Below are 26,896 nucleotides of genomic sequence, written 5' to 3' on the forward strand. Positions count from 1 at the left end.
AAGATGTCTTATTTGTAGTTTCTTATGGCAAATGTAGACCAGATTCATAAAATGTGAGAGTTTTAAAGAGCCAGCAGAGGGAAATTAACCGACAGGCACCAAATAAGAGGGGGGGTCAGGTCTCAGAAAGGAGAGAATCAAGGAGGCAGATGGGATATTCCACAGAGAAGAGGCAGCACAGGGTGAACCTAGAACAGAAGCAGCGATCACAACCCTAAGGGACAAGAGTGGTTACAACCAGAAGCACAAGAATCAGGAGTGGGTGTGAGGTCACAGGGGGTTCCTAGTGGTTGAAAGACTCAAGGACTTTAAAACTTAATTACACACAGCACATAACCTGTTTTCTTCTCATGCAGGATTTTATACCAACCCACAACAGCTCTGAGATTAAAAACCGGGGATGAAATTATAGTGTATAATTTCATCTCCTATGTCCTTTGCTATCATATGACGCTCATTACCACTCCTATATCCATAAGGGCTGAAACTGGGGGAGGAGACCAACAACTTTCATCCCCATGTAGGTCTCTACTCCAGCAAACAGAGAAAGACAGATAAGGAATATTTTCAGGGGCCTTACAAAGAAAGCCATACCCCTGAAGGCTGAGGGTATTTGGGCATCCAACAGGCCACAGAAAGCACCACTAGATGCAGACGCCTAGTTTCTAACCACTGCTTTGTGTGATTTTCTTTGACCACCATACGGAACTTACACCCATGTAATGAAAAAACAGTGACTGACTCTGGCCTGCACAGCTGACATGCTATCCAAGAGCATAGATGATATGTTCCCATTACCTGTGATCTAAGTGCACAAGTGCATAGGCAAGCAGTTACACCAGAGGATGGAATCCTCTGTTGTCCCAAACCACACCCAATTTGCAACTTTGAAGAAAAGGAATTCTGCTTCACAGACTACATTAGCATGCACTCGCATAGCAAAGAGAACTGGTTTCTAAAATTTGTACAACCACTGATTAATAAAATAACTGCACAATTCTTGAAACCTTTCCTGTGTTTCATTTTCTAAATCAGCTACAAATATAGGAGCCTCCCTCGAAAGTCCTGGTATTGAAACCGTATTCGTTTAAGAGCATGAATCAACACTGTTCCTTCACCTCAAAACTGCTTGTACAGTTTTTCCATCTGATATGGAAATTCCAGTTCATGCTAACTCATGCTGACATCCTCTAATACAGCAATATTCAAAGTGTGATCCGTGGACCAGTATCAGTCCACGAACTGGCCAAGGAAATATACATCAGGAATTGAGGAAGCATTTGGAAAGCAATTAATAAAATAAAATTACGTCTGTTGAATCAAATAATAAAAAACTGGGGCTTGTAGTTTGTATGACTTTGTTTTATGTTTCATTTCATTTTTCTAGCAATTCGTTTGAATTTTTATTGTATTTTATGGAAGTAGAAGTTCATGACAGATTACAAATAAAAAACATAGTTCCCTCACCATAGATAATCTGAGACACCGCTCTAAGAGATGACAGTACTCAACACCAAGGAAAGGCCTGGATGCAGGAACCGCCCCACTGGTGCCCTTCGACAGCGCTGCTTCAGAGGCAGGCTCTCACAGCTGGCCTGAGGATGGCATTAGAGTAAGCCTCTACTCTGCTTACAACTTGAGGTGAGCAAAGGTCTTGTGAAAAATAAACATCTTCATAGCATTCAAAAAATGAACTTATTTATAAATTCTAAATAATGTCAAGGAAAATTATTAAATAGACATGGAATTTTTTAGAAACAGCAGATGTGAAAAAAAATTTTTAAGTTGAACCGATAAAACCATAATTTCTCCCTAGATTTTTAGAAAGAGAACATGGACATCCCAATAGATTTTCTTTAGGTTTTCCTTTGGCTAAAAAGAGGAAAGTGGTATGAAGGAAAGAAATTTCACTCAGGGTCACAAACCCTTGCTCCACACTAGATGTGACTCATCATTTGTAAAAATGCAGCATATGTGAAAGCACTGTGGTGGGCAGACTAACGGCCCCCCAAAGACGTCCACGTCCTAATCCCCAGAACCTATGAATATGTCAGCCTACACAGCAAAGGAGAATGAAGGTTGCTAAGCAGCTGACTTGAAGACAAGGAGAGTGTCCTAGATCATCCACGTGGCCCGATAGAATCACAAGGGTCCCTAAAAGCAGAAGAGCCAGAGGAAGAGATGTGACAATGGAAGCAGCATCAGGGTGATGCAGTGGGAGATTCCTGGCTTTGAAGAGGGAAGGGGCCACGAGCCAAGGAACGCAGGCGGCCTCCAGAAGGTAGAAATGGAAGGAAAGGGATTCTTCTCCTCTACAGCCTCCAGAAAGGACGCAGCCTTCCAACACCTCGACTTTAGCCCCGTGAGACCTGTGTCAGACTTCCGACCTACAGAACCGTAAGATAATAAATGTGTGTTGTTTTGAGCCGCTAAGTTTGTGGTAATTTGTCAACAGCAACAACAGAAAACTAACACGACCTGGCACATCCTCAGGCACAAGGTGGGTACAGCAAACGTGACGGGATAGGGTGTGTGAGAGAGCTCTCTGAACTGGGAGGGTCTCAGGCTCATCCACTGGGACCAGATGCTGTGCTCCGTGTACCTAGTGCAAAAGTTAGGACACCAGGCCTCTGATAGCAAATACACCTCCAGTTCTCTAGTACCTTCTAAAAATCTTAATAACAGAGAGGATTTTTAACAGGATGAGAAGAGGAAACTGGCAAAAAATATAGTCCAATATTTTTGAGTGGAAAAAGTCAAAGTCTCCTTCAATCGTCGTTCAATGGACTACTCACTCATCTACAGCTACTGCCCAGTTCTCAAGGATACCACTGTCTCCAATCCTTAAGACACAGTGGGCCTAGGAGCTTCCCCCGAATGTAATCCAGCTGAGCCCCTGGCACTACACTTGGCACAGGTGATCCTCTCTTCTTTCTTCAGAGAAAAGAAATGATGCTGAAACCACTCGGGCCTACACATTCTCTTCCTGCCTACCTGCTGCTGTAGAGAAGAATCTGGATCTCACCTCCCGCCTTAGTGAGCTGGCTGATGACTTACCAAAGGGCCTGGAGGGAGGTGATCCCGTTAAAGGGCAGCCCTTTATGATTCACCCACATGGAGTCCTCAGACACAAAGCTCAAGAGGAGCTCCAACCCCTCGGCCACTGCCTACAAACCCCACTAAGCTGAGGGGCCGCCAAGGACTGGGTGCAACCCACTGTATAATGTGTCTTTCCATGGCTAAAATAATAATTGCTAATTTAAAATAAACTATTTCATATTACCAGCAATACATTCATATTGAATTTAAATATTAAAAAGACCCTGGTCTTTTCCAGGAAGAGTATATCTCACACGCTGTATTCTAAGTGTCCCTACCCAACCCGACAAGCTTACCTTGTCACAGAAGACTTTTATCTGGCAGTACGCCCGATGCACAGGCTTGTTGCTACGGTTGTTGTAACTATAGGTGTCAATTTGAATATTCAGAGGCAACCCCTTCACACCCTTCTGAGAAGAGAAATCGGTGCTTAAGCAGTTCACAGAGATGAAAACCTGCAAAGGGAAGAAAAGGTTCTATAAGCAACAGGCAGCGATGAGCACAGCTCGTAAAAACACTAACATTGAAATTACTCAAATAGATTCTAAATGAGAGCTCAGCTGCTCATTTAAAAGAAAATTTTTAAAAAGAGGTAATAAAGAGTTTATTTTAAAACTACTTTTGATCATAGGAATGGCAGACTTTAAAGGGAAAAAATAGACAGCCACTTTGAACCCTGACAATTTTCCCTTCCAGATTACTTATTCAATATCATAAGCAGAAGAGTCTGGGTGTCTTTCTTGATGTCATTTTCAAATGTTATCGGTAGCACAGGTTCTCTCTGCAGCTGTTTTATAGTTTAGGACAAACTGTCTGGGGACCTGCCTGTCTTGACGTCTGTACCACCTCTCAGGATAACCTGCTATCCCCACGTCCTGAGATTCGGGCATTGGTGAAATCAGTGAGTCCCATTGTTAAAGTGGTGCTGGAGGTTACCACCTAGAGAAACCCAGGCGAACCTCTGTGCAGCAAGTGAACACGCTCCATTTTCCCCCTATTTTTGTGACTCTGGAATTTAACCTCTCCATACATGGTCACAACGTTTTTGAGCTCCCTTTTAACTACTCAGTTTTAGAATTTATTTCTGATACGCGAGCACCACATAGTGGATATTATCGGAATTACAGTTTTTAAAACAAGTTGGCACATTTCAACTTTTTGGGTCCTTGGGTTCCCAGGACCCAAGACCCTTACGCTGGACTCCTTCCAGTTCATGGGTCAACAACGCCCTAGCCCTAACAACCAAGAATATATCTACTGCAAGTTGTGTGGGTGCCACTGGCTGAACCAAGACCCAGAAAGGGATAAGCGTAAGTCATAAAAGAGGGGAAAACCTATAAGAACGTAAGATGAAAGAGAAGAAAGGGAGTGGGAAGAGAGGGTAAGAAAGAAAATTCCAACCACAGCGACAAAGAATGCTCTCTAGAAGGTATACAAAATGCTGAAACGGGGTTTATTCTTGCTCTAGTCTATATGCTGTTTCTAAGTAGGAAAAGACCAAAACATCAAAACAAGATTGGGAACGTGTCCAAATTAACAGATTTAAAAGTTGTCTCTCCTCTTGTCCCCTCACTAGCTCTCCACTTGCCATCCCTAGAACACACTTCCACTGTTCGCTCCTGCCTCCCCTCTCTGTCCTTGTCATTCTTCCTCCTCCTGTTTTCCGCTTGTCCCAGTCCGTGTCACCTCCACAGTTCCTCTCTGCCTCTCTGAATCTGAGGCAGCTCAAGTCCCGCCTCCCTAGAGTGTTCCCACTCACCCAGACTTGTGTCTCGGAGCCCACAGCAGCAAGCACCTACTGTTTCAGGACCTGTGCTGGCCACTGACTTTATCCACAGGATCCTGCTCATCATCACCACAACCTTGAGACAGTCTCATCCTTCTTTTACAGGTGAGGTCCAGAGAGACTGTTTAAACTGTCCTCAAGGCAGAAAGCAAAGGACTGGGATTCATATCCAGTGCTTTCTCCTTTACACCTGCTACCTCTTTCCCAAATCAACTCTATCCTAGATGAATCACCCGGCTTTTCTTTACTACCTGGAATGGTCTGCCATTTTTTTTTTTCCTGTGAGGAAGATTACCCTGAGCTAACACCTGTTGCCAATCTTCCTCTTTTTTGCTGAGGAAGATTAGCCCTGGGCTAACATCTGTGCCCATCTTCCTCTACTTTACATGTGGGATGCCTGCCACAGCGTGGCTTGATAAGTGGTGCATAGGTCCACGCCCAGGATCCAAACCTGCAAACCCCGGGCCACTGAAGTGGAGTGTGTAAACTTAACCACTACACCACCGGGTCAGCCCCATATTTTTAAAAAACACTTCAGGGCCGGCCCCTTGGCTTAGTGGTTAAAAGTGCACGCGCTCCGCTACTGGCGACCCGGGTTCGGATCCCGGGCGCGCACCAACGCACTGCTTCTCCGGCCATGCTGAGGCCGCGTCCCACACACAGCAACTAGAAGGATGTGCAGCTATGACATACAACTATCTACTGGGGCTTGGGGGTAAAAAAAAAAGAGGAGGATTGACAATAGATGTTAGCTCAGAGCCGGTCTTCCTCAGCAAAAAGAGGAGGATTAGCATGAATGTTAGCTCAGGGCTGATCTTTCTCACAAAAAAACAAAAAAAAAACTACTTCATATACAATCCATAAACCTGAGTTAAGGAGATAGTTGATGCAACAGACAAAAGACAGAGAGAAAGACAAGTAGTCCATGCACACAATCGAGCACATAAAGTAACCAAACCACCAGATTTTTCATTGTACAAGCAAATGGAAAATCTAAACTATTCCCTCTCATTCTAGGCCACATGGCTCAATTCCTAACTCAAAAACAGCTGCCTGGGAAAGTAACACTTTACCCTCAACAATTCCAGGAAGTCTCTGACCCAAAGTGATATTCCCTTTACAACAGGATTTCATGGTAATCCAACCTAAAACCTAACCTCCCCCTGCTTCCCAGTGTCAAATTTCTATTCAAAGCAGAAATAAGCAGGAGCCAGATCCCAGATCAGTGTAAACACGGAGCCTTCGGGAGACACGACCCGCATGATCACTTGCAATCGCTTTCTTATACACATTTGTCTCTGAGTTTTTAAATCAGTTCTTACTAAACCTGGCAGTTTCCTAAATGTACCACAGAAAGTACACAGCATTCCTAACTCAGTGTTAAAAAATGCTCCCTTGTCTAGATAAATACACAAACACCAGTAAAAGTGAACAAGGTGTGCAACATAAGCATGCTGGGCCCCGGACACAGGGAACAAGGACAGAGCGCTGAAGACCTGCGAGAGAAAAACACGGGTGGTGCTTATGACGCCTGCTGCAGCAGGGTCCCAGGAAAGAACACGCTGGCACCGAAGGGGACAAACTCGCTGTGTTTAAGCCTCAACCAAAGGCTGGCAAGGGGGCAAGATGTCTGATGTTATGTGCCAGCAGGAGGTAACATGGGCAACAGGAAAGGCTCTGGCCTGCAAATCAACACGTCTCAGTTTCACTCATTAGTGTTGCGCCCCCGGGCAAGGCTGGGCATCTGTCAGATGCAGGGCAGAACCAGATCATCTCTAGATGACTTCTTTTTTTTTGTGAGGAAGATCAGCCCTGAGCTAACATCCATGCCAATCCTCCCCTTTTTGCTGAGGAAGACTGGCCCTGGGCTAACATCCATGCCCATCTTCCTCCACTTTATGTGGGACACCACCTCAGCATGGCCTGACAAGAGGTGCATCGGTGCGCGCCTGGGATCCGAACCCGGGCCGCCAGCAGCGAAGCGCGCGCACTTAACTGCTCCGCCACGGGGCCGGCCCCTCTAGATGACTTCTAACTCGAGAGTCCTATGATTATATTTACACTGAAAGATGATGACATGATGACGGCTATGTCCCTACTCGGCATTTACTAGTAACAATAATTTTGTGTGATATATTTATCAACCAACTTTTTACGAATCATATTATTTTAAAAGTATCATGTAAGGTTGCCATTTAAAGTAGTCATACTAACGGCCCTCACAATGTGGCACCAGGAGCTTCAGCACTGCCTGGGAACTGCGTGTCTCACACGCCTGACTCAACTGGAATTACCTGGCGGGCGTCAGCCTTCCTAGAGGCAGCTGGGCCATGCTGAGAGGCTCTCGCTCTCCCTGGCCTCGGTGGGGCCAGACACTAGGACTTTTTTTAGGTGCTCCCCAGGTAATTTCAGTGATCAGCCAGGATAAAAACCACCGCTGTCAAGTGATTAATCTTCCATAAACTTACACACTTTGATCCACAAAAGGTCTCCTTTGGCTCCAAAACTCTGAGGTTATTAAAACAAGCCCTAACATATGGTTTCCTTTCTTTAAAGAGTTCAGATATTCTTACATGTATTTCTACGTATCCCATCAGATTTTTTTTTTTTTTTGCTAGGGAAGATTGGCCCTGAGCTAACATCTGTGCCCATCTTCCTCTACTTTATATGGAACGCCGCCACAGCATGGCTTGACGAGCAGTGCGTTGGTCTGCGCCCAGGATCCGAACCTGCAATCCGCGGGCCGCCGAAGTAGAGTGTGCAAACTTAACCACTATGCCACTGGGCCAGCCCCCCATCAGATTTTTTTATTCAAACACTTTTTACAGAGGTACAGCCCTAACAAGTAAGAAGAATATTCATTTAATCAATGGAAAAATAAAGATTAAAGCATCTGGGGGCCGGCCCGGTGGCGCGAGTGGTTAAGTGCGCGCGCACCCGCTCCGCTGCAGCGGCCCGGGGTTCGCTGGTTCAGATCGGGGCGCACACCAACACACTGCTTGGCAAGCCATGCTATGGTGGCGTCCCATATAAAGTGGAGGAAGATGGGCACGGATGTTAGCCCAGGGCCAGTCTTCCTCAGCAAAAAAAGAGGAGGATTGGCAGATGTCAGCACAGGGCTGATCTCCTCACACACACACAAAAAAGATTAAAGCATCTGCTCAATCTTGCTATTCAATAAGGTCTTGTAAATCCTCAAGAACTCATAGTTTATAAGGCAGCGACCAGAAAAAAACCTACTAAAGACCTATCAAACTCTACTTCTCATGTTTACTCCTCACATGATGTGTGATATACACAGGGGTCAACGTCTGTGGATGAATTGTGTGTTCAGATGAAGGTGTGGGCATCTCTCTGAACTACAGTGCAAGGCTCATCTGGGGTGTCATCTGCACGGAGCTGCAAGCTCCTGAGGACAGAGACAACACTCAACCAGCCCATTCTGTCCCTGCTGCCTGGTACACAGCACACACTTAACTCATATGTTTTTACCAAAGAGGGAACATGCAGAGGGAGCAGTGAATAAAAATGGTTCAGAGGAAACACAACATAGATACACAAAATAGCTCTCATGTATTTATCTAAACCAGGAGTCGGCTAACTTTTTCTGTAAAGGGGCCCGATAGTGTTTTAGCCTTTGTGGGCCACTTGCAAGTACTCAACTCTGGAGTAACAGTACAAAAGCAGCCACAGACAGCAAGTGAACAAATGCGTGTGGTGGTGTTTCAATGACAACTTTATTGACATAAACAGGCAGCTGGCTGGCAGCCTGAGAGCTGCACTTTGCTGACTCCTGATCGAAACTATTTCTCTAAGCTGCTGGGACAGTAATTTATCCTTACATGATCACAGTGTGGTAACCGGGCAGGAAGTATTATTTCCCTTTTTGTAATACAATATTTCCATTTTCCATATAAGTGACTTCCTGAGAAGACATCCACAGTGGACTTCTCGCTAACATGTCACTCACCCACGAAACCACGCTCTTGATCAACACAACCCACACTCACAGTGCGGGCCAGGGTAAGTTTTGAGGGAGAAGCTCAGCATCTAGGAATCTTTATGTAGGAAGGTGACAATCTTTAATCAGCAGCACCCAGAACAGGTCAGAGGGCAAGTACAGAACACGAGGCAGGCCTCTCCCCCGGGTCCTGGGGCAGCAACGAGACGGGCATGTTCTGGTCCTCACAGCGCGAACACTTAGGATTGGTGCTACCTAATGGGCAACCCCCTGAGTGCGCAGGACAACAGGCCAAGTCACCCAAGTCTGGATAAAACAAATGTTCAGACCATTTTCACCATACAGAGAAATACTTTCTACAACGTGAGTACAGAAAAACTCCGCTATCTCCTACACAGGGTGGGAAAGAGGTAAAAAGTAAGATGGATTATTATATATCCAACTCCTGCTCTGTAAAATACATATGCGCACACATATATCCTATTTCTGAAGTCTGAGAGTAGGCTGAATGATACATGACCTTCCTTCTCTAGAATGATGTAAATATCTTTAAGAACTCAAATGATGACCTTTTCTCTGTTTTCATACTTCCTTGCACTGGTTTTGAGGAAAAGTTTGACTTTATTCAAATAACTAGAACATAAGTCTCAAAAGATGAGCAATTAATGTTCCCACCCAAAATCACTAGAAGAGAAAAAAATTAACCACAAAAATAAACTGCTAAACAGGTCAAAGATGCTCTGCAAGATTCCTTTTTAAATGTCCAGCCCATTTTTCTAAGACAGTTCCTCATTCTTGGCTGAGAATTCATACACTTAGAAATTTTCAAAAGACCTAATTTTGTTGTCAAACCTCAGTTTGAATGAGTGGAAAACAACAAAATAAAGTGATTTACATTATCAAAGGATTAACTTGTATAGATTTTTTATTCCAAATGCTTACAAGCACAGAACCAACAGCAAATCAAATCTTGAACTAATTTATAATGATTTTCCCAGGAAGCATTATGGCAGCCACACAATGTTGTGCATACAACTGGCTGCTTTCTCCACTGTTACTCCTCAAAGGGAAAAAAAAGAAAAAGACACAAGGAAACAGTATGCTCAAAACACAGGTCACCATCAGAGGTTCACTTCCCAGCTGGCAAAGTGAAAGCAACTGAGAACAAATTTTATAAACCCCCAACTCCCCTACTCTTTCTGGGCTTCATCATCAACACCACAAACCAAGGCTTGATGCCAGTAAAACACACTGTCTCGTCTAGAGAGAGTAGTCAGATGTGTGAGCTCTAACAAGTTAATTTAATTTGGGGGGAGAAATTAGAGAAATATTTTTCACCCACCTAATTCACAGAAAGAAAGCATTAACAAAGCACTTGGAATTCATCCAAGTTACAAAAATTTTAAGTAGTTGAGTCAGAAGCTAATGATGAAACTAACTTAAGTACACTATATCGATACTTTTCATGAACTAACAAAAAGGATTTTTTTTCTTTTAAAAAATTTATCACCATCACAGTAAGACTTGTTCTATAATTATTCATGTACAAGAAGCCAACATCCAAATAACGTAGTCTTAATTTTCTTTCCCACTGAGAGATTTAGGCAGAACTTTGCATGTAACGCCCAAAATAATTTCCTTATGACTTTCATAACAGTTTTCTCAACGAGTGGAATAAAAAATTTCAAAATGTGAACCTTTAGATTCACTAAAGAACAATATGAATCACTCTTATGACGGTTTGGATAAAGTTTTCGTTTTAATCAGGTTTTCTAAAAGGGATAAATAAAAGTTTTCTTTTTAAGGGATCTGACTTTTAAAAAGTAATAAAGTGTTATGCTCCTAAGGTCAGTGAGGATCACCAGAGCTCATTATGTGATACCATCTTGGGGACCAGGAAAATAAAGAGGTCAGAGAACCATGCACAACCCCCAGTGGCTCCCCACGTCTGAGGGAAGGAATCCAAATTCTCAAGGCCCTCCAAACTGTAGCTCCGAACTCCCATTCTACTTTCACACCGCCTTTACGGGAGTGTTTATACGTTGGGGATCTTTATTCTCTCTGCCCCTCAATTTTAAAATAACCTTTATTCCATTCTCTACTGACATCTCTTTTATAGATAAAGACCTAGTACCAATTGATATAACTTCTCTGAGAAGCATTCCCTAATCCACCCAAATAGAATTACACCCCTGTTCTACTACTTTATCAAGTTGTAATAAGTGGCTTTTTTGCTCCTCCTCTCCCCCCACCCCTTGCGGCCTGAGTACGAGCTTCTATGTCAGGTAAAGAGCCTCTTCTCTACGTCCTCGTCACCTAGGTCAGGTAAAGGAATAAACGAGTGCCCTGGACATGCCACTTCTAACACTTTGTCACTCTGTCACACTATAATTATAAGAGCTCTAAGTCCCTTGAGGGCAGGGATTATGTGTTATTCATTTTTTAAGTTTCTTCCAGTGTTTAGCACATATTTTGTATTTCTCCCAGTGCCTATTACTAAACGGTACCGAATTAAATGCTGGTAATGAGAGCAGAAGAACCATGGGTATACAAAAATCTACATATTATCTCCAAATCTTAGTTTGACAAGTTTCAAATATACACAATAGTGCCCCCCACCAAACAAAAAATAAACAAAAACACTCGATAAAAATGAGCTAATATAAATTTACACAAATTAACCCTTCTTTCTTCCAATATCTAGTAGAGGGCCCTCTGAACATGAAATGGCCACAAATAAGGTAATGAAATGAAAAAAGAGCGACTGCCTCACTGACATGGGGCAAATGCCAAATCCTAATATCACTACAGAAACTTATTTATTCTTACTCAAAAATTTTTGATAGCTCACCACTGTCTACATAATAAAAACTAAATTCCTTAGCATCCAAGATGCCATATGTGACGCCAATCTACCTTTCCAGCCATATTTTCTACCACCTACAGCAGTATTTCTCAAATACGAACAATATATGTATCCTTTTTAAGAGAGAAAAAAGTTGCTTAACCCCTAAAAATATATCCAGATCCTAGTTTGGAAACACTACTCTATCAAACGGATGCAAAATGTGTGATCACACAGCACCCCAAGAACTCATCTGGCCTTGATCTGGCTCAAACCTACTACCTCAGAACAAACCCTGGCACTGAAGCCTCCTGGCAGCAGCTGACATCCAGCATATGCTTACGATTTTACAAAGTCTTATCACTGAACTGAAAACACAATCTTAAAAATCCTCCATGAAACTCCAACCCCAGTATAGTTGGTCCACAGTCCCGAAGGGTTCGGGTCAAGCTCGTTTATAGAGAGAAGTCCACGCTCCTTACGAGAGCATGCCAGGGCCTTCAGGATCTGGTTCCAGCCACCTCCCTGCACCACTGCGCCTCAGACGTCAAGCTCCAGCACTTTTACTTCCGCACTCACACGTATAGAGGTTACAGGCTCATTCTGGGCTCTGAACACCTGCTAGTTCCTACTATCCTTGAGGACTCACTCAAGTGTTACCTAGAGGAACTGTCTCTGATCCTGTTCTAGGAGAAGCTCTATTCCCTTGCGCTTACTTCTATCACTCTACTCACCGGAGTGGCATTCTCCCCCACTAGATTTGAGTTTCCTGAGAACTAGGCCATGTCTTACTCATCTTACATTCCCAGAACATCCTGGCAGTGCCTGGCCAGTAAGAAACACATGTTCACTGAATGAATGACCCCAAATCCCTAAACTCCAGCCCAATAAAACCATATGCTGCTCTGACATTTGAGCTACACTGACCACATTCTTACAATGGACCTGACTCTTTGGCCCTCAAAACAACCTCCAAAATTGGTAATATTCTGACCCAATTTCACAGATGAGGAGACCAAGGCTTAGAGTTTAGTAACTTGCTGCCCAAGTTCACAGGTTATTTGTGTTCACGTCTTTCCTCCAAGCAGACTTGAACTCCTAGGTCACCCTGGGAGAACCCAGAATGCCAAACAGCTTTTTATACATACTGGACATTAAATAAAAATCTGTTGAATGAATAATTAAATTGACTATATATATAGCCCTTCAATTAACTTGGAAAAGATTATGGTATTTAGGGGCTGACTGACATATATAGAGAGAGATGTAAGTTCGTTCTAGGGCAGAGATAAATTCACATGATGAGTAATTTTGTACCGCGTCTCTTCACTTTTATTCTTTAAGATGTTATCTATAGTGACCATCTTTCCGTTACAGAAACTGCAGGGGTCTAACAATTGTATATCCGATAACTACGTTATCCCTTCGTTTGTAGCTCCATCCCATACTGACAGGTGTCGTAACGTCTACAACCTTCTCAGATTCGAGTGCTGTAGAAGCCAAGTCCCCACTGTTGTTTCCTGCACTACACAACGTCTGGCCTCGATCCGTCAAAGCATCTCTGCAGACTAAACTGTTCCAGTTGCCTCTTTTCCACTTAAATTCACAACAGCTACTCTGGGGAGAAAAAATAAGGAAAAAGAAAAAAGGTCCAATCGAACAGCCTTTGTGAAACTACTCCGCAGGTACAATCTGTCAAAGAATCATGTCCAGTGCTCTCTCTTCCATAGAGCCTTCTCTGAGTGCCTTAGATCCAAGTACCCTTCTTCCCTGGAAATCTTAAGAGCATTTTTTTAACCTCACTTATGACCTGTATCATTGCAATGAGAGTGTAATCTCTTTTGAGGACAGGCTTTGGGCTTGAATCATTTTTTTATTCCCTCAAAGTGCCTGCATAGAGAAGTACAATGAATAATGTGCTGAGTGAATGAATGTACAGTTAAGAAAGTCTTTACAACATGACATTGTTTTTTTTTTTGTGAGGAAGATCAAGCCTGAGCTAACATCCATGCCAATCCTCCTCTTTTTGCTGAGGAAGACTGGCCCTGGGCTAACATCCGTGCTGGTCTTCCTCCACTTTACATGGGACGCCGCCACAGCATGGCCTGACAAGTGGTGCATCGGTGTGCACCCGGGATCCGAACCCAGGCCGCCAGCAGCGGAGTGCGTGCACTTAACCACTACGCCACGGGGGCCGGCCCCACAACATGACTTCTTAAACCAATTCTTCCACATGGTTGCAAGAGATTAATTATTGTGCATAGAATTTCCTGGAAGGATGTTAGATACAAGTTAAATTGGTCAATAATGACAGCAAAAAAAAAAAAACTTCAAGGGAATATGGTGTTTTGCTCCTGCAAATAAGATTATACACAGCAGACTTTTGGAAAAGTATCAGCATACAGAGCTGAGCATGCCTGATTGCCTGTGTCAATACTACATATTGTCATGTGTACTATGATTCACGATTAGATAGCTCGAGTGAGTTCTAACTGACTGGTAAACATAAGCAAGGAAAGAGAAAAGATCTATTAGGAAGAAGAAAACAAAAAAGAAAAGTGGGTTGATTTAACTACGGAAGATGCTTCAGAAAGCTGGTAACCGAAAAATGCTTTACATTCCAACAATGCACTTACCCTTGTTGTGTACCCTAAAACCATTTACCTTTCACATGAGCATCATACGGTTCAGAGTCTGAAACCTTTTAACACAAGATAGACAGTGTCCAGGTGTGGTTGAGGCTCAGCCTCAGAAGATACAGACAGTAAAAGACCCACAGTAAACAGACGACAAAGACAAAGCCACGACCCATGTCTCCTGCTCCAAACTCAACACTCTCGAAACCACACTGCCACAACAAAGCACAGAGAGCTGAAGAAGCATCTAATGGAAAAATTTTTCGGTGAAGTAGGAAAACAGAGAAAAAAGTGACCTCCAAATGGCTGTAAGCAGAAAGTTGTTTTTTAGATCATGAGACATGGAATTAAAAGTCCTTTATTTGAAATCAAATAGGGAGTCTATGCCAAATTCCTATTTGACTTCAAATAAGTCACAAGATTTAGTTGCTGACACGGCCCCATTAGAGACAGCTGCAGCCATCTTGGATACGGTCTCAGCTGCCCCTGGGAGTCTTTACCACTTTAACCTATTCCAGTACTAAAAGTCAACTCAGTCAAATACAGATATAATATCCATAATTTCATTCCTAGCATGTAACTGATCTACTAAATTGAAAGTAGAAATCCTAGAACAAATTTTAATTTAACTCTCTTCCACATCAGTCAAAAAGATCACTCTAAAACTTTTCTGAGTAGCGGCTTTAGTTAGAAACCTCCCAACAAATGAAACTATAATGTGAGTTGAATAACGTAGTTTATTCTCACCCTAAATCCAACAGCACCAATTAAAGAGAATAAAATCACCATTTTTCCCACGTTTATATGAAGTTATAAATGTTAGCCAAAGCCAACGGAGTGGGAAACAATGTAAACTATGAAATCAAGATCCAATTCTTGGCTAAAGTCTCATTAGACAGGAACATTTACTGAGCATTATATAGCACACACTTAATCCTAATCAAAATTCCCTCTCCCAACTAAAAAAAAGAACCCTAAACCAAACAAACCCTGATTATCCTAGCTCTGTATGAGTTCTGTGAGCTCTGTGTAGTTCTCCTACTTAATTAAGCCCAAGAAGGTATCCAAGACTGAGTCATAAACTCAGAAGGAGAATCCAGTCCCACTACTGATTCATCAGATAATCCTAGGAAAGTCACACTTCCCCACTGCTCTGATGACACGAGGTGATTAAAAAAATCCCACTACAGAATGATATCAGCATGAACTGAAAGCCTTCAAATGCACAACTAGTATTTGTGTTATTTCTTGGACTATCCAACGACTATCAAGAAAAAAAAAGAGAAAGAACCGGAAGGCTAGGGTAGAGAGGAGAGGGACGTGGGAAGGGCAGAACACTAACTTGAAATCTTCTCACATCTACGTGGGGCGTTTCCCTGGAGGAAAAACAAGGATCTAGTCATCGCCCTACTGTTGCCACAGGGCCGCTTCCCACAGCGCCCACACAGCAGCTGTAGTTTCTGCACAGATTGCAGAGAGCCAAGGAAAACGTCACCAAGACAAAGACAGAGAGAGAGAGACAGAGAGACAGAGAGAGACATTCTGGAGGCACCTGCACACTATCTTTCCTCTGTCATATCCTCCTATAAGCAGGACCTGGTGATCTTAAGGACGCTTGGCAGATACAGTGATTTGGCACCTGTTGTCCCAAATAAGTAGAATGTTTGTTCTGAAATATGCAGAACTGGATGCAGGTATGACACAAGGCAAACACAGACCACATTCCACACGTCTAGGTAGAGAATAGGACAGGTACGCACATGGGTCGTGAGGGGAGACTTGGTGGGCAAGCTGACTTCCAATACAAATTTCTAATCATAAGATACTTTCTACTTTAAAAAAAAGCTAAAGAAAAAGTCCCTAAATGAGTAATTAATGTAGAGAGTTCACTTACATTTAATAAAGGATTTGGAGTCTTACATAAAGAGACCTGCCATAAAAAAGCACCCTGAACTCCAAGGCCCCAAAGTGCCGTGCGGTCTCTATTGTGGGTGAATTCAGCTACTACTAACGTCAGGTCAGAGTCAAAGCTCTCTGATGCAGCTTACAAGAAGCAAAACTGGTTGAAATGACAGATTTAGAAAACCACTTTAGGTGGAATTTCCAGGAAGGACCTAGGAGAAGGAGGGTGAAGGTGACAAGCTGTCAGAGAAGCAAGTTCTATAGAGGAGCTTATTGTTCCTTGACAGTGGCAGGGTGGAGGAAGGGGGAAAATTTGACCAAAAAAAAAGAATGAGAAACGAATTCAAGTGACAGAGCAAATGGTGGCTAAACAGACACGGAGCTTCAAACCCGTTTCACAAGATGCAGGTTTCACTACCAACCAGAGCTTTCTTCAGCTGCCAAGTGTCTCCCTCGTCCAATCAAAAACACCACGCACTGGGCCTACCCTCAGGCATGTGCTACGATGAATGTGTGCTATTGTTTCCTGCAGATTCTGAAGCTCCACCGGGACTCTGCACTTTATTTTACATCCGGACGGACCTCTCGCCTGGACACCAGAGTACCCTCTGTGAAATGCTTACAAGCCAAAGTCCAACAAACTTCGCTATAAAAAAGAAACGTAAGAAGTTTCAAAGAGAAACCTCCCTCACAATCAGACCCAGAACAGTCTCTTCAAAGCAAACCTTCCAATTGCCAAGTAAAGAATTTATTCCACATCAGCTAATTAAAGGCATTCTCCACAAATTTCCAATCAAGAAAAATCTCTTGTCATTTCCAAAACTGATCAAACTACAACTCCAAAGACTATTCATTTCCTATAAAGGAATGTGACTATCCTTCAGGTACCAAAAAATTTTATGTTTTATTTTTAATTCTAATTTTTTTTTGCTGAGGAAGACTGGCTCTGAGCTAAGATCTGCGCCCATCTTCCTCTATTTTGTCTACGGGATGCCTCCACAGCATGGCTTGATGGGCAGTGCGTAGGTCCGCACGTGGGATCTGAACCCATGAACCCCAGGCAGCCGAAGCGCAGCGCACGAACTTAACAACTACGTCACCAGGCCGGCCCCGATTATTTTTTATTTTGATAAATATGTATTTTCAAACAGTATAAAGGAAACCCCTGGAGTTGAACGAACGTCAATTCAGAAGCCTGCATGCCTACCCTGAGTTTCCTTAGAGTTCTAAGGATGGAACTCAAGGTTAATCCAGTTCAATCAAGTTAGCCTGCATCTGCCTAGACTCGAGAAGTCTCTCACCCTTTGTTTTCAAAGTAACAATGCCTCCTGACTTCTTTTTCTATTAGGCCAGGGAGCATACACTTTTGTTTTCAATCTCCTGCCTACATTTAATTGCAATTGCAAGTAAGATACCTGACTCACTTTTCTCCTTCCTCCCTCCCATTCACACTGGAAATTTAAAGTTGTGAAACAAACCAAACCTGTCCCTGCTGAATGCAACCAAACATGGCAACACCTCATTTTAATGCAGCACTTCACTGATGCTTCACAAGAATGGAATCCCTATAAATGCAAACAATACACTCAGTCCAAACAAATTAAAAATTACTCTCACAATGAATTCCAAATATTATGCTTAGACAAAACAACAAACTGTTATTAAATTCATAAACCTGCATCCCACAAGCACACATAAAAAGTCCTAAGTGCAAGTGACCAGGATGGTTACATCCCTCTGGCAGAATGAACTCTGCAGGCCTCAATGATCCCTCACCAGGAACTCCACACGTTTTTGCTGAGACAAGGAGACAAAAGGGAAAGATACCAAGGCTCCATCCAAACACAGGCCCCGTGCTAAAGCTTCTCGGCTCTAGTCGGGCTCCACATTCTATTTAATCCTCTTTCTTTTGTAACATGAGCCTCTCCATGACATAAAACATTTGGCTCAGAAGGACAATACTTCAGAACGCCTTAAACTCCTTCTTAGAGCCGACAGATTATAATTAAAAGTAAAAGCACACAGTGCTCTCATCGACAGGATTTTTACTGTAAGGAATGGGATGCTCTGATTTTGTCCCATCTTTGACTGCCCTTTCCCTTCCCACAAGCCAGGGCATCCCACTGCAGGTAAAAAGTGTAAGGGAAGTGAACCATGAAGAGACAAAAAGTGTGTTGAAATTGGCTCTGTCACCCCCAGAGATAAGATCATGCCATCAAGGAAAAGATGGGTTCCATCTATCTGCGAGAAATCTCATCACAAACTGAAACGCAGTGCTTCCTTCTGAAGGTCTGGTGAAGACACAAAAAAGCAACCAGGTTCCACAGCAGCACTGCAGGAGAAACGCCCAGGTCTTCGAGTTGTTTTAAACCATGGATGCACAACACAATAAAACAAAATTACACTCCACATCTAACCTCTTCTCTGACACTGTTTACTCCAGCAGGAGCTTGATGCATGTCTGATGGTAAGATCTTTGCTGTTAATACTTAAAAAATGAAATGTGTGAATGGTAGCTGCACCCCCGTCCACCTTCTAGTATAAGGATTTAGAAGTCACTATAGGAAAAAACATGTTAGATATTTTGTATCCTGGGGGTTCATGACATCTTTAAAAGGTTTGCTTCATACTCCTGGAGATCACAGCTACACAGAGACGGGCAAAGACATCCTGAGCTTTGCTTTGCACCGTAGCTGCTTTCCCATTTGCCATACTGTCTAACTAGCTACAATCAAATACACTGCCATACCATCGACAGACACCCCTTCCTATTAGTGTTCCCCGGGTTTACAGAGTTGGCTGGTCCAATTTTCATTCGATTCCAATACAGTTGTTTTTTGGTTTATAATTCCACTCCTCTGTAGTTAACATCACTTATCCAACAATCAACATAAATTATTTCCTGGTAGCAAAAGTGCTCTCTACTACAGGAATTCATACTACTGAATCCATAACGCTACTCTAGTAATAAGAATTCTTACATTTTTAAATATTCTCCCCCGTCAAGAACACTTCATGTCATTTCAAGGTCTGGATTCCTGCCTCCTCAGGTGGCCCCATTTTGATGACCAAGCAGCAAACACTTACTCATCTGGAAGACTCAGTGCTTCTTTATGGGTACTGAGCAGGTAGCGCTGCCTTAAGTGTGAGCATAGGTAAGGGACCTCAGCACAGTGCCTAGCATAGAACAAGCATTCAAAGAAGTTAATTCTCTCTCCCTAACTTCTTTTTCCTCTATTTATTTTAGATCTTCAGACTGTGAGAGGCCCTTACTTCCTATCACTAACCAAATCTCAATGCTGTTGTAAACTCTTAGATTTACAATCCAAGCAAGAAATTAAACCCTAGGCCAAGATGTGCAGCCTATCCAGAATTACTCACTTCATTTTGGAAATACTGAAACTGGAGTAGAACAGACAACCCCAATTTATAAATTATTTGTGTTTCCAAAGTTCATTTGTAAAGTAGTATAAACACACTTTTCCTTAGAAATCATGACGTTATATTTAGGATCTCAGGCTATCCTGAGATAGCCCATTTAACCCACAATATACCTGAACTATTCATGTTTTCGCCTGGATCTAGCACTGCGCCTTGGACATCAGCAGGCACTCAGATATCAGCGGGATAAAGCTATGAATTCCTGTAATAGTGGGAAAGGAGCACAGCCAGCTCTGGATAAAGCCTCTCTATAGTCCAGGTCTGTGTTTCTCTTCCTCCCGCCTTCCCCCACGCACCCCTTCATTTCCTAGTCCTCTCCTCCCCAAGTGACCCGGGCCCTCTCATCTTACCCACTCCAAACGCCAGCACCTCACTAAAGCGCCACCTCTAAACGTTTCAGAGGTAACTATTCCTTCTCCCTGCCAAAACTACCTCAAGCAGCTGATCTCAGCTGTACATCAGGAGGGAAGAAATCCGATTATTTCAGAATGAGATGTTAACATCTGTGAACATTTCACAAAGAAATGTAAACTTTAACTTGCCCAGAGATTTCTGACTCTTTTTAAAAGATGCCTGACTATCCAAACAAATCTCATTTTGTGTGGAATACAAAAAATGAATAAAATGGGACTACACCATGGAGAGTAGTGCTGCATGTTTCTAACATATTTCTGCTTTTCAAAGCAACTTCCTTCTCCCCTGATACTTTGAAAATTAATGCTTTTTTACAAGTTACATAACTTCTTCAAGTTTCCATGGGTATATGATGATGCTGATGAATGGAGTGTGTACAGGGACAGTATGAGATGAGTCTGGCTTGGACAGTGTTCTTCCCAACCTGGAACATAAGCCAAGGTATTCAAGATTCAAGCCAGGATGTCCTGAAAATACAGTTACCCCGAAAGTGAGCAGCAGAAGCTACAGGGAAGATTCATACGTTGACAACGGGCCAGAATTCTGGTTTTATTCACCCTGGCAAGGCCAAAACGGCATACTAGATATCTTAAAAAAAAAAAAAGTGTGGTGGGGGAGAAGGGAATGACACATATCTCCGATAAACCCTTTTGTTTGGGGGGTGAGAATGAACCGGAATTAAGAATCAACAAATGTATCCTAAATTAGAACAAGAAGGTGGGCAAAAAAGGTGAATACTTTTGGAAAAAGAAGTAAAAAAAAAAAAAATCTACACAGGATTCTGCATGTACATTTGTTCACTCCAGCTGCCCTGGGGTATCAATTACTTTAAGTATAAAAACAGAAAACATCAACTTGGCCAGGGAAAGCAAAATATCCAGATACTTAATTCCAACACATGTTTGAAGTTGATGCCTGGTATCAGCTTCAAAAGGGAGCAGCCTCATTAAGAAATGGCACAACCTGATCTGGTAGCAGACACAGGCTTAAAAATCTAGTCCACGCTGGGGGTCTGGAAGGGGAAATGAAACTAAATTTACCTACATCAATTAACAATGCTATTAAGGCTACTTGGGACATGCCTCCAATAATAGTTCTCTTTAACAGAAATATGCTGAAGGCCTTCAGAATAAAACCAGCCATTATCCCTACCATCATCTTGGCTTTCATTGATCCCACCCTACAGAGTGACACATTGAACAAACAAAGAACCCAGCCCATACGCAGGGCCTTTCCACCCAGATCTCCACGCACTCTGACAAGTGTTTATTAATCCTGAAGACACGTCAACAAAGAAGAGAGTTGGCCACTAGAGCCTTTCTATTTTCCTAGGGGGAAAAGGGGGTGAAACTGAGCTAGTGAACCACGGGACTAATCAAAGGTCACAGGTAAGTCAGAAAAATGAACTCAGGACTCAGACGCTCCTAATCACCTCCTCCACAATTTCCCAGTTAGTCCCTCACAGCGAATAGGAAGCATTTCTCAAGTTTGCTTTAAGAACAGAAGCACCTGGAGGGCACAGGGCGAGCTCTTCTTATAGGCTGCTGTTAGTAGCCAGCACATGGAGTCCTATTATGATATTTAATTTCAAAATAACTGTAACAACAATTGTATAAAATGAAAAGTAAACATCTTCTAGTAGCTCCTCTGTAGTGAATTCCTTGTTTAATCAAGCACCAAACTCTGGACTAAGCAGCCTCAGGACATTTGTACAGGATCCAGGTGGTCGGCAGGACAACCTCAACACAATTACACTAACTTAAGCTTCTGCCAGACTGGCAGACCCAACCTGCTCTTACCCTGCAGTCTTACAGACACACTTCTGCCTTAGACACGATGACCACAAGAGGAAAGGAAAGAAACTATAATACAAACTTAACATGGTTCTCAAGAATACAGTCATGATTTTTAAAAGCGATCCTATGGGGCTGGCCCCGTGGCTTAGCGGTTAAGTGCGCGCGCTCTGCTACTGCAGGCCCGAGTTCGGATCCCGGGCGTGCACTGACGCACTGTTTGTCCGGCCATGCTGAGGCGGCGTCCCACATATGGCAACTAGAAGGATGTGCAACTATGACATACAACTATCTACTGGGGCTTTGAGGAGAAAAAGGGGGAAAAAAAAAAAAAGGAGGAGGATTGGCATGGATGTTAGCTCAGGGCTGATCCTCCTCACCAAAAAAAAAAGCGATCCTAGGCAGTAAAAAATGAAATTCTGTAATACTTACACCTAATGCAGTGTCTTATTTCATAATGGCTAAACTCTTGTTGACTAAATAAAAAAGTGAGGTCAAAAAGGACAGGAAAGTGATCATCCCTATGTATTTGGTCCTCGATAGAGAAAAGTATTCCTAATATTACAACAAACACAAAAGATCCCTCTTATTTTAACACTTGCCCCAAAATTAGTATGTTTCTATTGTGTCTCCTGAGCTCTCAATTTTTAAACTAATCCAAAGAAAAAAATAAATACCAGAACTCTAATAATTTGGTGAAGAGAAGGATTATACTAAAAGGGAAGAATACTGTGGGAAGGGCACATGACTCAAGAGTATGCTTAATTTTTCCTAAAAGGTACTAAAAACTCCAGTAAGAATTACCCAAATGGCCATCTGAATTGGAAGCAGTTTTTCACTTGTAAAAGCCCAGAAAGAAGCATCTTAAACGAGCTTTAGTCACAGGGTGACAATATGAAGCAGCGTGTCGCTAAGGATAAGTTGTATCTAAGAGCCTTTCTGAAGGAACTCCAACAGCTTCACAGGCATTGTTTCAATAATCCTTACAACATGCCTGCCTGAGGGAGGAGAGAGGGACTAACTACACCTTGCAAAGGAGGAAATGAAGCACAGTGACTGAGGAATCACACTCGAGGGCAAACAGTGGGCAGAGGCAGGCTCCCACCCACAGCTTCTGGCCCCCTCCGCTGGCTCACAGGCACTACGCGTGTAGAAGTGCTTCAATAACAGCTGTCTTTCTGGAGGAAAGAGAAGGTGAGAAGGGGAGAAGGACAGGTTTTTTTTTTGTTTTTTTTTGTGAGGAAGATCAGCCCTGAGCGAACATCCACGCCAATCCTCCTCATTTTGCTGAGGAAGACTGGCTCTGGGCTAACATCCGTGCCCATCTTCCTCCACTTTATATGGGACACCGCCACAGCATGGCCTGACAAGTGGTGCATCGGTGTGTGCCTAGGATCTGAACCCGGGCTGCCAGCAGCGGAGTGTACACACTTGACCACTACGTCATGGGGCCAGCCCCCAGAACGACAGTTTTATAACATCTGAGAAGAAGCTGTACTTTCAGAAAATGTGAAATAATGAAAAGAGAGAAAGTAAAGAATCCAGCTGGCTCTGATAAACAGGAAGAAAAGACAGAGCTGATGAGATTACAGCCACTTCTCCCAAAGTCTTGCCCTGTTTCCATGTACTTTATGACATATGGGTATAATCTATCTTCTTAGCCAAGTTTATCCTCCTTATTCTTTACCAAAGGAATGAAAACATGCAAAATGGTAAAAAAAAATCAACTGTCAAATCATTAAGTTTCTCCCACTTCTCCTCAAACAGCTGGCAATATAGGAGTCTCTAAACTTCATTACCTACCTTTGCTTCATCATTAATGTCCCAAGTGAAAGAAATGGCATTATAAGCAATCTCCTCAATGTTACTGATGGTATTGAAGCTTTCTTTATAGTCAGCTATATGAGTGATGAAAAAGATAAAAGCAATTAGTGATTTCTAGTTCCAACATGACATTACAGTAGTGCAAAGTAAGATTCAGTTTTTCATATTATCACCTCTGGATAACTTAAAGTAACATTTTGTTGGGTTGAAAGAAGTTCAAAAATGAAGAAAAAGAATTTTCATAATAGAGGCAAGCTTAGGTATATTTAATTTTATCCCATTATGTCAAATTAGGATACTTAGGTCTAAAAAGTTTAAATAACTGTCCTAAGGTCACAAAACTAGTCCAGAGAACCAAGATTAGAACTCAGTTCTTTTAATCTGAAAAGAGAATGTGAATATTACAAAAGACAAAGAAAAGAAGTAACACTAAGATTAAGAGCCATCTTGTGATACAGATAATGGTTTTACACGAAAATGACATACACTGCAAGAACAGAGGTTTTCATAAAGCTACTTCACTAACTGCAGATTTGCACAGGTCTGCTGCTATACTGTAGTGATGAATCTCTGGGTCTGTGTACAGACAGAGGAGCCTAGCAATGCAGTTCAGCATGTAACTGGGGAAGACTGTTAGGTAACTGCACATCAGCAGTACTTTCTTTTACTTGATTTGTTTTTTTTCTCTGTCTTATTATCATCTCCAAATAATCAGAATCTCTTAAAGAAGATACTTACTACATCTCAAAACATTTGCAAACCAGAGAGCGGGACACTCTTATGTGAGCTGGCTATCCAGCTTCTGGCCCCAGTGTCACAGGGAAAGCCACTGCATGGGGCACATGTCCCTGTAAAGGGAGTAATGTCAAGAGCACTGATTCCTGGAGGCCAAGGACAGCGTTTGGGACAGATCAGTAGCTGGCATAAGAATTCGAAGGCTTTCGGCAGGAAGCTGATCACTGCCAAAAACAACTGGATTTAGAAAACTGGACGCTTGCGCCTCTGGGAGTGAAGGCAGGCTCCGGAGCTGCTTACCGATGTCAATGCATCTTTGTTTAGCAGTGTGCTGCCGCGAGTGCCAGTATTTCCAATGCCTCAACTGGTCTTCTCTGCTTTTGTCTTCAGCAAAAACCACCATGATCACACTCTACGAAAGCAAACACACCACGACATAAAGACGTTAGGGGTGAGTATCTTTTGCAAAAAAGTGTTAGATTTTACAGTTAAGGCTTGAAACTGCAATTTCAGCTCTTCGTTTAGATCTGCTTCAGACCTGGAAATATTAAGCTCTGACTAGCTTTCCTAGAGAACAGAACTAAGAGCAGGACGTACCCGAACTCTGCTGATGGGGTGATGGATTCCCTCACTGCTGCTCACTTCCTTCAAGGTGACAGGATAGAACTGGCCTTTGTTCAGGTAGGTCATAGTGTTGTCTCCCGGCTTCTGTCGAAGCGATTTTGAGGCTTCTAGGGTATATTCAAAGTTGTTCCTAAAGAACAAAGAGAGTCACAGATCTCTAATCCACTCTCTTGGAAGCTTCCTACAGGATTTAGCTCAATCCTGAAATGCTTCCATTGTACCAACTGACTATGTCATATTATAAACAGCACTTACTACGTTTTCCATGATAAATATAATCTTAACCCAGAAATTCTCAAATCTCTCAGATGTGGGACTACAAAATGCCTACTAGAAATTCTATGAAGTAATGTTAACAATTAGAAGTTTGGAGGCTAAGGATATTAAAGATACTAATAACTGAAAAGGACTTTGGAAGAAAATCTCACAAGACATGCTGCCACTCAGGTATTTCCCCAGCAAAGGCTGCAAACACGTGGCTGGTGGTGCTCTGATTAAATTCGATTTGTTAAGCACAGCACTTGTTTGTTGTTTTTGCTTGTAATTTAAATGTCTTCAGAGGGCCACTTCAGAACTCGTTACATTTCCTATTCCCTTACAGTATCACACATACATCCCCCTAAAGTTGTTTAATAACCTTCCTAAGCCAGGGGCCAGCAAATTACACCTATTGTTGTAAATAAAGTTTTATTGGAATACAGCCACGCCCTTTGTTTGCGTATTCGCTCTGGCTGCTTTTGTGCTACAGCGGCAGAGCTGGGCAGTTGCAACAGAGCCTGTATGGCCCACAAAGCCTAAAACATTTACTATCTGATCCTTTACAGAAAAGGTTTGCCGACCTCTATCCTAAACCCTAAAGGCATCTGAGTTTGTGACTTCTGCACCTTGAGGCAGGTCTTTAAGGGAAGTCTCAATTCCCATAAAATCCTAGACTTTTAAATAAAACTTTATTTCAAAATATAACACAGTAAAAATGCATAAAACAAAATTATAAAATGAAATCTTAGACTCTTTTTAAAAAATCTGAAGATGTTTATATATGTCCATAAATAACTAGGAAAATCTTCATATCCCCAGTGTGAGAAATAATTTTGTGAAGTTTAAAAGAAGAGGCTGTCAGATCAGGAAAAAGTTGACTTCATTTATTTTATCATTAGCGAGGCTAATCAAAAAATAAAAGCCTTTATCCACCTGATGTTATTCCCAAATTCTCATAGAATTATACACTTTTGGAAACAGAAGGGACCTCAGAGATTTAACTTAATCCCCTCCCCTCTTCTTTTAGATTCCATGCTACCGTCACATAAAGAAACCAAAGGAAAGAAGAAGCACCAACACCAAGAATTAAGGAGACATGAAACGCAGTTCAGAGTTCAAAACCGAATGCACTGAAGCACATGTCCTCTAGCGAAGCATTATCACCACAGTGACTGTAGTCAGATACAAGTGCGAGCCCGCTAAAGCCACCTCTGATTTTTCAGTATCAAATTAACAAAAAAGAAATATGTCATAAAAGCTAAAAGTTAAAAATCAAATTAAAAGACAACTATTACCCAGAAACACTGTCAAAAACATAGTCCTCTGAATTCATGCCAGGCATCCGCAGACTGAGATCCGAGGGGAAGAAAACCTGAAATATCAACGTAATAAGCCACAACTATTTAACTGGTTATCAGGCTTACTAAAGACCAACGTCTGGTACAGCATAAAAGTCTGTGGCTTACAGCAACCCACTACTCTTTCAATATTCATTTTAAAATAAAAATTTAAACTCCATGAAAAATTTAAAAAGGAAAAGAAAACTAAAAAGAAAAAAATCCATTTTATATGCCACTC

General features: G+C 42.3%; 1 protein-coding gene across 2 annotated transcripts in view; it reads right to left on the minus strand.

Moving 5' to 3' along the window:
* Positions 1 to 26,896, minus strand: part of GRHL1 (grainyhead like transcription factor 1) — a 51,516-nt gene that overhangs the window by 14,655 nt on the left and 9,965 nt on the right. For both annotated transcript variants that reach the window (XM_087437168.1, XM_087437170.1), the window contains exons 5-9: positions 26,614 to 26,690; positions 25,034 to 25,190; positions 24,737 to 24,848; positions 23,681 to 23,775; positions 3,396 to 3,554 (exon numbers count right to left, since the gene is read on the minus strand). In XM_087437168.1, the coding sequence (XP_087293294.1) occupies positions 3,396 to 3,554; positions 23,681 to 23,775; positions 24,737 to 24,848; positions 25,034 to 25,190; positions 26,614 to 26,690 (600 nt within the window). The remainder of the gene's footprint in view (positions 1 to 3,395; positions 3,555 to 23,680; positions 23,776 to 24,736; positions 24,849 to 25,033; positions 25,191 to 26,613; positions 26,691 to 26,896) is intronic.

Source organism: Ceratotherium simum, chromosome 11, assembly GCF_057802395.1.
Source record: "Ceratotherium simum simum isolate JZ-2026a chromosome 11, ASM5780239v1, whole genome shotgun sequence".
NCBI lineage: Eukaryota > Metazoa > Chordata > Mammalia > Perissodactyla > Rhinocerotidae > Ceratotherium > Ceratotherium simum.